The sequence below is a fragment of the Gouania willdenowi genome, chromosome 1 (genome assembly GCF_900634775.1).
Source record: "Gouania willdenowi chromosome 1, fGouWil2.1, whole genome shotgun sequence".
In the NCBI taxonomy this organism is placed as follows: Eukaryota; Metazoa; Chordata; class Actinopteri; order Blenniiformes; family Gobiesocidae; genus Gouania; species Gouania willdenowi.
The window spans coordinates 43,841,364-43,853,898 of NC_041044.1; the positions used below are offsets into that span (position 1 = coordinate 43,841,364).

Here is a 12,535-nt window from a genome sequence, read left to right on the forward strand (position 1 = left end):
ACACACACACACACACACACACAGTTTTTGATTTAACTGTTGCAGAAAAACAAGATTTTAGGACAAGAGTCTGGACTCCTGAAAACCACATGTTGAAAACCTGTGCAGCCACAGTGCGTGTGCGCGCGCGTGTGTGTGTGAGGAGAGCGCGCATGCTCCTCCTCCTCCTCCTTCAGCTCGTTCTGATCCGGATCAGCGTCAGTCAGTCCGTGTCTCTGCAGCAGCAGCAGCATCACTAGCATCAGTCTCACCATGCACACGCACACGGGGCTCCGTGCGCTCCGCGTGCTGCTCCTCTCCGGTCCCGGTCTCCTGCTCCTACTGCGCTCCGCCGCGGCGGAGATCAGCTGCCGGTCGTGCCAGGACGGACACCGGTGGCGCCCGCGGGAGTTTCTGCTGCTCAAGTTCAACCCAGGGGAGAGTGCGCGAGCCCCGGGGGGAGAAGTTCTGCAAGAGGGAGCGCGTGCAGGAGCCCAGATCCGGGCGGAAACCTCGGAGCGTGGACCGGACACGGTGCGCGTAAAGAGCGCGTTTGGAGAAAAAGTTTGGAACGGTGACGTGAGTCCCGTGGTTCAGCGCAGACAGCGGAGAGGCAGTGGTGATGATGATGGAGCAGGTGGTGGAGACGGACACCTACACCCAGGACCGGGGCGCGGGGGCAGAGTGACCCGCTGGAGCGGCGCGCGCACGGACGAGCTGAAAGTGAACAGCTCCACGTTCGCACTGACCGGAGACTCCTCACACAACCAGGCCATGGTGCACTGGTCCGGACACAACAGCAGCGTGAGTACACACCGAACCGAACCGAACCACGTAGGGCTGGGAGATGTGCACCAACACTCATATCGATATTTCTTCTGAAAATGGCGATATACGATATAAATGTCGATCATTTTAATTCACATGAAGTCTGAGCAGAAAGACAATTCTAGGTTAAAGTTGCTGATGCAACATACCTTACATTTATTAACAACAGCTTTAGTCTTTTTCTCCTCTATGGGACAGCACGTGTGAGTGAGTTCTGTAGTGTAGCTTGTTTAGATGAAGGTCTGGTTTAGAACACACTCAGAAATCCATCAAACTGTGCTTTACATGTAAGAAACTAAACTACTCCTATAATCAATATTTAATAAAGATAAGGTATAGAATAAAATATTGATAAATAAGTGATATTGTAATTTCCTATATCGCCAAAACTGAAAACTCAATATATTTTGTTGTCATTCAATGTGTTTTCGTTGTCGAATTGTTTACTTTTGTAGTAAACTTGTGTTTTTGGAGTAACTTTTTTTGTTGCCTTTTTCTGTATTTTTGTTGTCCTTTTGTATGTTTCTGGCACATTAATGAACAAACCACTGCACAATATGTGCCACTTTAGTATTTTTCTCCTCTAATGGACAGCATGTGTGAGTGAGTTCTGTAGTGTGGCTTGTTTAGGACGCGCTCAGTGAACATCTAACTGTGCTTTACATGCTGTTCTGAGAAGTAGTGAAGGCAGCGACTCTTAAAACAGAATAAGCTATAAATGAATATTATACTGTCATTTATCGTCCAGCCCTAGTCCTGCGTACGTCCTACAGGTGCAGACGAATGGTGAGTTGAGGATGCAGGCTTTGGGCTGAGCTCGTGTTTGTTGCCAGGTTGGGTCGTATAAAGGTGAATTTTAGGCAGAGTGAAGCCTCGTTCTTGTTTTTTTTTGTTTTTTTACCCAGAATGCTTCACTCCTGTGAAGACGAGCTGCCAACTTTCCATCTGTGTCTGCTACTGTGACCTCACAAGCTCACACACACACACACACGAACGGACCAGCGCATGCGTGTGTGTGTGGAGAAGATCAGGGTTTGTTTCCTCGGTGGATCGGTCCATCAGAGTGAGAGTGTGTGTGTGTGTGTGTGTGTGTGTGTGTGTGTGGGTTGAAGATGAGGCTGTGGAGCAAAGTCAGGTGATCAAACCTCAAAGGGTGTGTGTGTGTGTGTGTGTTACAGAGGGTTTGTTTGTTAGAAACCTCACAAATAGAAACGTGTTCTGCTCGTTTAGAAAACTGCAGTGGAGTTGAAACCAAACTCTCATTTTGTCCATTTCTGAACGTTGGAGTTAATTTTTCTCATCTTTAAAAGGTAAAAATGAATTCCTCTAATTCACGTGTCAAACTCAAGGCCCAGGGGCCAAATCTGGCCCTTTAAATCCCCCAGTTTGTCCTGCAAGAGAAAGTAAACATGACTAATTGTGTAAATCACCAACTAATTCAGATAATGTAGATATTTCACTGCCTCCAATTACACCATTTCAATGAAACTACACATTTTTTCAGATGATGGCAGTTATTTTCAGTGTGAAATTGTTGGTAAATGTTAAATTATTCCTAAAATTAAATTAAAAAATGCTCACAAAATCAAGGAAATGTAGGATCCTGCAGGGACTGATGTCTGTCATTTTTAGCTTAGATATTGTCGGTGTCTTACATACTTTAAATAATATTATATATGGAAGTGTAAACTAGGGCACAATAATGAGAAATTAGTTCCTTTTATAATCTGTGGCCCAAGTCGGACTGAACTGGTCTGTATTTGGCCCCTGAACTAAACACTTTTATTCTAAGGGTGTGCCAAAATATCCATACCACGATATATTGCGAGGTTTTTTCTAGCAGTACATTATTGATTCACTGGCACCAAATATCGATATGTATTAAGACTCTTAAGAAGAGCCAGTGTACAGTACACACTGTGTTTTCTGTTATTCATGTGAAATTCATTGACAATGTTTTGTAATTCCTGTAAAATGGATTCAGTGCAGTAGATACATTCTGAATTTCTTTAGTGACACAGATATTGTGATGTAGGGCTACTCAATTATTTAAAATTCGATTACGATTGTGAATATTACACCCAACAATTACAAAAATAACAATTGAAAAATAATAAATTTGGACATCTACAAATAATAAAGCTTGTCACACACACGTTATTAATACTAACTTTGAGATGTTTAATCCACGCAAATGTAAGCTCCTCCCCTCAAGTGGAAAGTTAAATTCTGTTCTATGGAACACTTTGGGTTTGATGATGAAGATCTAGAACAAAGACACATCACGTGCAACAAGTGCTTTGTTTTGTGATTTTAGTGTTAGAAAGATTTTATTTATGTTTAAAGAATATATTTTGTTTTTTTGTACAAAAAATAAATTGTTTTTTTGGTTGACAAATAATCGTGATTTCAATTATGACTAAAATAATCGTGATTATTAGTTTTTCAATAATCGAGCAGCCCTATCGTAATGTATCGAGGATGGGTTTTCCCACGATATACAGTATATCAGTTATTGCAGAATTGCTGCATCATGATAATATCGTTATCTTGGGCCAAATTAATACGATACCCAGCCCTAGTTTTAACAAAGATTTATTTTTTTGTTGACTTCTTTAAATGAACATTCATTTGAATTTCTCTTGATGCATTGGTTAAACATGATTATAGGCTTAGAACGTTCTACTGGCTGATAAACCAACGTTAATGATGATTTCATACAAAGCTGGTTTTGTTTCCATGTTTCAGTTTAAAAGCGTTAATCAGTGATTTTTCTGTTTGGTCTCACAAAGGCTTTTATTTCACTGCTCGTTACTGTGTGAGGACGCTGTGGCTCTTGGTGCAGGATGGATTTCATGTTTTACATCAACTGTGTGTGTGCGTGTGTGTGTCTAGTTTAGAGATTGTGAAAGGTAAATATGGTACAGTAATAAGCTCCACCCACTCTCTCAGAATATAGAAATAGATCTGCTATACATCTTATCTGGTGGACATGTCAGCTCCTCTAAATAGTCACAAAGTCAGTGTGTGTTTGGGTCTGGAACATGTTTGGGTCTTCAGTAAACTACATAGCATATGTCTCAGGTCCCTGTAATGTGATCAGCATAGAGCTATGAACATAGACTGTTCACATCAGTGAACGGGCGACCATGGCTCAGGCGGTAGAGGGTTGTCTTCTGATCGAGAGGTTGGGGGTTAGATCCCAGTACCTGACTATGTGTCGAAGTGTCCTTGGGCAAGACACTGAACCCTAAGTTGCTCCCAGTGGTCGACTAGTGCCTTGCATGTCAGTCCTGTCCCACTGGTGTGTGAATGTGAGAGTGATTGGGTGAATGAGCTGATATGTAAAGCACTTTGAGACTGTTTCAGTGGTGATAAAGCTCTATATAAATCAAGTCCATTTACAAATCAAGTCCATTTACATCACTAATGATTAGTCACAGATGTACATTGGTTCTAGACTCACACGCTCTGGAAATATGAAAATATACTTTATTTATTATTTTCATTGGTCAATAACTGCATTTGGGAATGTGAGAGAAAATTTTAATTATAATTTTAGTTTTAATTTGTAGTATAAATGTTACTCTTTATTGTGATAGAAAAGAATTTTAATTTTTGCGACGACTTTATTTTTATTTTGGACCTAAACTTTGGATTATTTCACCATATTGAAAATCCTCTACATGAGGCCATTGTAGTTTGGCTCTGTGTTTGATAATCATTTATTGTTTATTAGTTTTTCACTAGTAACATAAAAACCATTGTTGACGTCGCTATATAGACTTTTTTCAATATCTGCCATCGGCTGATTTTTTATTTTTATTTTTTTTTTAGCACTTTAGAGTAGCCATTAAAGGAAATAAAAAATAAAAAGGAACTCGGTAAGTTTGCCGATCTCGGTATATTGTCATATTCATACGTATTTGGCTGTACGCCTGTCAGCTGCAGAGGTTAGCATTAGCAACAGATATTAAACAGCAGATAAATCAGTCAGTTCTAATAATTTATCAGTGAACCTGCAGCGTAATTACTGTAAAATAGTATTCTACCGCCAGGTAATCTTAGATTTACGTAAATCAAACCGTTATAGTCCGATAGATGCGGCTACTCTGGACTTACTACGTAGCTTCGGAAGAAGAAAACGGAACAGAATGAAACAGGGGGAGGCGGGGCCACTAGCATAGTTGTTATCAAAGGTTCTAACTGGATTAGAAGTGTTACCTGTTAAAGAATGTACATCTATAAACCTCTGTGCCTCAATGTTTCATATTTATTGCAAGTGCAATTCAGTTTTTTGAGAGAGACTTGATAAATCATTTTATTTATTGCTTTGGCTGTGTGTGGTTTTACATTTGAGGTAGGGATGTAACGATTCACTCAACTCCCGATACGATTCGATTCACGTTACTGGGTTCACGATACGATTCTCTCACGACGTATTTTACAAAATGGGACTGTAGTCAACTGACGACTGAAAAATATTCCTTTATTTTTTTTGGGAAAAAACTAGAAAATACTGTACTATTTTCCTTTTATTTCATTGTCAAAAGAATCCGTTGATAAACTATTCAAAACAATGCAATTTAACTAAAAATAAATCTTGAATGAAATAAATAAAGGAATAATACAAACGAAGAAGCCTATTAATTTAAATTCTGGTTCTATAGTAAACAATGCAAAACTGCAGTTGTTTTTCTTTTTAAAAGTGCAACGCTGGAAAATATTGTAATGTTTCATTGAGTTTCTGTATTTGGAGGGACTGCGATATCGAGGCAAGGCAAATGTGTTTGTATTGCACATTTTTATAGATACACAAGGCAGTTCAATGTGCTTTACTGATTTTTAAAAAAATGCAACAAATCAATCATAACATTAAAATCAGCAGTAAAAACATCAAATCAACAATAATGATTAAAAATTTCCCCCTAAACATTTTAAATTCCATCTAATTAGTTGGAAGTTTACACATTATTCAATGTTTTTTTACTATCTCCTGTGGGCCAAATTGGATACTCTAAATGACCAAAATTGTTCCCCGTGCCTTGAGTTTGACACAAGTAGCCAAACTTAAATCTTTGGTTACAATTTGGTCAAAATCCGCTAAATCTTTTTAACATAATCCTGGAAACAAACGAATAAAAAAGTGCTTCTCTATGTCCGAGATAATTGCTGTTAAATAACTAAAATATCATATTTGTGACCCGTAAATAATGAACTCTGCAGGTGTAATAAAGAAAAGTAGGAACAACCTCCTCGTTGGAGAATATCTGGATTGAATAAAGTGTGAGCTAAGCTGTGTAAATGTTCATAAACGGGCTGAGCCTCCATCAGCTCATAGTCCACCACCACTTAAACCTGACTGGAAACAAACCAATTACAGCTTCAGTGAACTCACACACGTCCTGCAAATGTCAGCCCAGCGAGAAGCAACTTCACAATCTGTATGAATATAAATAAAAGCCACGGGTGGACAACATGATGCAGTGCTTCGTGCTCTCGCTGTGACTCTCAGCCCGACTGTCACATCTTATTGGAGGCTACGCCATGACTCAGGAGTCAAAGTAAGATCCTCCAGCGGCAGAAACGCACTAGTAATACCAGTAGGAGCCCATTAGAGAATCGAATAGAATATCCTTTTATTGTCCTTGTACAGGGTACAACGAAATTTGAGTGCAACTCCAAGGTGCCAGTGAGAGAAGAAAATAAATATATAAAAACAGCAAAAACAATAAAAAATTTAAATATGACAATAATATGTACCGACAAATACCCAGATAAATACACAGATAGCAGCTTGAATGTACAGATCTACAATAGCAACAAGATGTTTTATTGCACAAGATCAATATGATCAGTATGTGTGAGCGATGTGAGCGGATTTGTTTGTTTCAGTGATAGCTCTGGGAAAGAAGCTATCCCTGAGTCTGTTTGTCCTGGTTTTGTGTGACCTGTACCGTCGGCTCGATGGCCACAGGTCAAACAAGTGGTTACTGGGGTGGGAGGAGTCCTTGATGATGTTGCCTGCTCTGCTGAAGTAGCGAGAGTTAGCAATGTCGTCCAGGCTGGGCATAGAGCAGCCAGTGATCTTCTGGGCTGTGCAGATGACCCTCTGCAGCGCTCTCCTGTCTGCTGCTGTGCACCCTGCATACCACGCTGTAATGCAGTACGTCAGGATGCTCTCTGTAATATCTCTGTAGAAGGTCACCAGCAGCCTCTCCTCCAGGTTGTTCTTCCTGAGCGCTCTCAGGAAATGGAGACGCTGTTGAGCCTTCCTCACCACCGCCGTGGTATTTGCAGTCCAGGAGAGATCATCGGAGATCTGCACGCCCAGGAACCTCATGGTGTGGACCCTCTCCACTCGGTCTCCGTGGATATAGAGTGGGGCTGGGTCCGCTCGGCTCTTCCTGAAGTCCATGATCAGTTCTTTTGTTTTTGTGGTGTTCAGTTGGAGGTTGTTAACGGAACACCACGTAGTCAGTCTGCAGACCTCATCTCTGTAGGGAGACTCACCCCCCCTGAGATGAGCCCAACCAGAGCACTGGTTCTCCACCTTTTCAGCCCCACGACCCCCAAAATAAAGGTCTCAGAGAGCGGGGACCCCCACTGTAGCTGAAGGTGGTTGAACACAGACATGAACATTGAAGAACAGTCATGTGGAGACAGGACCATCTATAAGGGGGAATAAAGGGGAGAGATTTTTGGGGTCCATCCATAAAGTCAGTAAAATGATGGTCTATTGTTCTATGAATCTGTGATAACCACATTTATTTACTCATCTGAATAATATCCACTGTTATTCAGGAACGTTTATTATTATCATAGTCATCTTAACGATGGAAATCCTGGTTTTAATCACAAATAAAATGGGTTAAAAGTTAAAACTGACCACAAATGGTGGAAAACCACAGAAAAAGTGGTAAAAAGGGTTCAAAGTGTCAGTATTGGAACAATTAGTTGAAACTTGCAAACAATTGGCCATGACAAATTGTGAATGTGGTTAATTTTGTAAAAATAAGCACAAAATATGGTGAAGAGGTTAAAAGTGACCATATTTTAACCTATTTTCATTGCTTTTTATTGCCATATTTTTGCTCCTTTTAAAGGGATCCTCCACTGTTTTTTTTAAATGTAGCCTAAAACCTTTGAAATATCCTTATTCAAAGATCTATATCCAACAAAATGCATTATTTTGCACCATATTCGTTTAATTAACTTTCAAAAATGGGACTAGTTACCCTGTGTTATCACGTCATTAATGACGTCATTTCAACATGGCGGCGCACAGGGTAAACTAGTCCCATTTGTAAACGTTAATTAAATGAATTTGGTGCAAAATAATGCTTTTTGTTAGGCATAGATCTTCTAATAAGGATTTTTTAAAGGTTTTAGGCCACATTTGTAAAAACTTTGTTACATAACTCCCATTTCTGACACTTCTCCATCACATTTGAATGCCTTTTCTGCATATTTTTTGTTTAACTTTCAAGACATGTTCAGCACTTATAAACCCTTTCTACCTATAGTCATGTGTGTTGACCCATTATTGTCACTTTTAACCTCTTTTCATCTTATTTCATGCTTATTTTATATTTGTCATGCCCATTATTTGCCATTTTAAACTAATTGTTTATAGTCATTTTAAAGATGTAAATCATGGGTGTCAATTACAGACCATGCACGTTTGGTGTAGTTGCAGAAAAAGGGTAAAAATAAGCAAAACGGGCTCAAAAACAAGACATGACCAATGAAGAGAAAAATAACCAAACACGGAGCGGAGAAGGAACGTTAGCTGTTGTATAGGCTGCGTTGCCAGTTTGGCTTTAAAGCGTCTTAAGTCGGAAGTCTAGGGGAAGTTTTTTTTGTTTTGTTTTTGTTTTTATTGTTATTGGGGGGAGGAGGGGGGGAATTACCAGCTGTATCTGGCAATGTAGAGCAGATGGTTATTTGTGTATAATACGCTTCAAACACTGATACGAGTGACAGTCGTAAATCAACCAGGAAAAACAGATGGAGGAGGAGACAGATGATACTCATGGCTTTATTAATTACTGCTCTGACAGTAGTTGAGATGTTCACTTAAAGCTCTGCTCCGGTAGCTTAATTAGCACAAGCCACATCCTTATTATCCAATAATCTCAGTTCAATCGAGTTGATTATTGTGTTGACTGATCAATGGATCAGATTGAAAAATACTTCAAATTTCCACCTTTGTCTTTTTTTATAATCATAGCAGTGATTTTCTAAAATGCGTTAATTTGATGAATTTGTATTCAAACAGTTTAGGTATTTGCGAGAATACGAAACAAAAAGCAGCTTAGAAAGTGCAAGGAAGGCCATCAAGACAATGGGCAGCACCTGAATGGAGACAGAAACAAACAGAACAAAGACGGTACACTGCTGGACAAGAGAAGGTATAAATATATAGCGCCCTCTGCTGTTTAAAAAAAGTACTGCGATTCAATTTTCAAAGTATCGGTCAGTCGTGATGCCTATGAATCGATTTTTAACTACCTTACAATTAGTCGTTACATCCCTAACTAAGATATGTATAGCACATAAAGGCCTGGTCACTAGGTGTCAGTGAACCACATTTATACTATAATTCAAGGGAGGTCTGTGTGTGTGTGTGTGTGTGTGTGGAGCAAATATCTCCCCGACGCGATGCCAGTTCGACCTGAAACTCGCTCGACGGGTTACAAATACCCCGAGTGTGTGTATCTGTTATTTTGGAGTAATTTTGTCATTTCAAAATGTTTATTTTAATTTTATTTCTCTTCTAGACGGTCCTGAAGTGAAACCTATTCAACTTTTGACCTCAGGGTGTGAGGGGGCGCTAGCGCACCATCTATATCTATTTCCTCACACGAGCAAGAGTCACGTGTGCACACAGCCCAGCAGACACGGACTGTAAACACGAGTGAGAGAGAAGAAGATAGTTTTATACGGAGAGGAACGTCTGAGCAGCTGTGTTTACACTGATAAACTAGCAAAGCTCTTAAGTCTCACTTATTGGGCCTGATGTTAGTCACTGATGTTCGTGTGTGTGAGCCACGGCAGACTCCACTTCCTCCTGTGCTATGCTATTGTTAGCTTCTCAAACACGGGAGCTTTCTGAATAGAGATTTGAAACCATCAGCCACTGGTGAGTCTTTTACAGACACGTTTCCCATTGTTTAAACCATATAACTGTTGTTCAATAACGCGCTGTTTCACTAGAGTCGATATTGACCTCAACCTGTTCAATTCTCCATCTGGAAAACTGTAGATTCTATGTCATGCTGTGCATGGAAGCTAAGCTCTGACCACTCGGTTCGAAGGTAAAAAAATATTTTAGTTTTTTTAAAAAGACAGCCGAATTGTACATAATACTTTAATTTACTTACTCACTCAGGTAGTTTGGAGCTTTACGTTTTGTTTTGCACAGTTTGGTTGTTTTTCTGATTGGCGCTACAATGTTTATGGAGTTTGGTTATCAGCGTCTCAAACACATTCGTATTTTCTTATTTAAATATACTAAAACAGAAAGATACACAAATACACATTGACTCCAAAAAACATACATTACAGAAAAATACACCAAACCAAAAAATATAAAAGTGAGTTAAAAAACAACAAACACATTTATCATGTTCATATCCCATAGAAATACACCGGGGAAATCGCACACGCTGTTTTATTTTAATATTTATTATGTTATTATAGTTACGGGATTCTAATTATATGTTATTGCTATTGTTATTATAACTATTACTACTTCTACAATTAATATTATATCCCTATCTAATTGTACTATTACTGCATTGTTATTGTTATTCTTTTTTTTTTTAAATTTTGTATTCTCATTGTATTATTATTAATATTGCAATTGCCTTATTATTTTATTTTTATAATTGTATTACAGTTACTGGATTCTCTTTGCTCTTTTCTTATTGCCATTATTATTATTATATAATTGTACGACTGTATTAATGTTATTGGCTTTATTATAATGATCATTATATTTTTAAACTCCTTTTTAATTATTAATCTTTTATATTATAGTTACTGGTATTGTCATTGTATTATTAGCATTGCTATATTATCATATTTTATATTATCATTGTATTATTAACATTGCTATATAATCATCATATTACCATATCATTATTTAATATTTTTTATTGTTTTTTATCATATTATTGTTACTAGATTCTTATTATATTACTTTGTTATTGCTATTATTATTATTATTATAACCATTACTATTATTACTATTACTATTTACGCTAATACTATTTTTTGTGTATTATCATCAGGGCTCTACACAAACTTAACCAGTGGTGGCACTGGTGTGACCAACTTTTTCTGTACAGAATAGCCATTCATGCTGATGAATAGTTGACTTAACTGGCGTACTGTAGTTTTGTTTGAAGTAAAGATTGACAGTGACTCGACATATATTTGCAAAATGTTTTAGCGTCAATAGTTAAGTTTTTCTGTAACAAGCAGTGGCTGAAGTAATTATAATAATAATAATAATGGGTCCACAACATGGCTTCACTATGATTGTTTGTTCTGCACAAGGGTGAGTTTTTCTTATATTATTCTATGTGCTAAGAAAGATGCTAGCAGCTATAATGTAAACACACACACACACGGCTGATGCACGTTCGTGCACAACACCGGGATGAAAAAACTGAACTCACACAGAGCCGTTTAGATAGTTGGTGTAGCAAAACGTTTATTTTTCGTGGTACTTCTGTGTCTCTCTTAACAACCTGCGACGGATTATGTGTAAGACACGCACGAGAGAGATAACACACACAGTATTTATAATAAAAATAAACTAAATGAACAAAACAAAAAATAAACAATATTTATACAAAAAATACACCAAATGACTCCAGAATCACACTACAACGGTAACAGATAACAATAATTATACAAAAAAGGCACAAAAAGACAACTGAAAGATAAAAAAACACAATAATGACATTAAACCAGGAAAATTGCGCCCACATTTTGCACCCGCAAATATACCCCTTATGCTCCCACATGAATGCATACTTCCGACGGGCACTGTACTCGACTTAAAAAAAAAACATACATTTACAGAAAAATATAACAAAAATATGAAAATGACTCAAAATACACAAAACTAAATATTTATTCAAAAAATACACAAAATTACCTCTGAATATCACTACTATCGCAACAAAATTAATAATTATACAAAAATACACGACTCCAAAAAATCATACATTACAAAAAAATTAAAATAAAAAAAAAAACAGCAAACATTTATGCACAAAAAGACAACAGAAAGATACACAAATACACATGACTCCAAAAAACATACGTTACAGAAAAATACACCATACAAAAAAATATAAAAGTGATGATGAAGTCATGCACATGTCCCATAGAATTAAACCAGGAAAGTTGCACCCACATTTTGCACCCGCAAATATACCCCTTATGCTCCCCCATGAATACATACTTCCGACGGGCACTGCACTAGTCTTAAGAATTTAAGAACTTAACAGAATCAGAATCTGTTGAAGAAGCAAAAGTTAAACTTTTTGTTTGACAAACATTCCACTTTATTTACAGTTGGTTATCATTTGCTTGTTCTCGCAAGTTTAAAAAAAAAAGAAAATGAAATAAATTGTATTTCATACCATGTTGTACATTTTGTAAAGGTGAAATTTGTAATGATTGATATCGTGATATATATCGTATCGTT

At 37.7% G+C, this 12,535-nt stretch overlaps 1 protein-coding gene across 1 annotated transcript in view; it reads left to right on the forward strand.

Annotated features, from left to right (window-relative positions):
- The first annotated feature begins 213 nt into the window (after positions 1-213).
- Positions 214-12,535, forward strand: part of sorcs1 (sortilin-related VPS10 domain containing receptor 1) — a 183,795-nt gene continuing 171,473 nt past the window's right edge. Inside the window, 1 exon segment of the mRNA XM_028443367.1 lies at positions 214-783. Coding sequence (XP_028299168.1) covers positions 253-783 — 531 coding nt within the window. The 5' untranslated portion in view covers positions 214-252.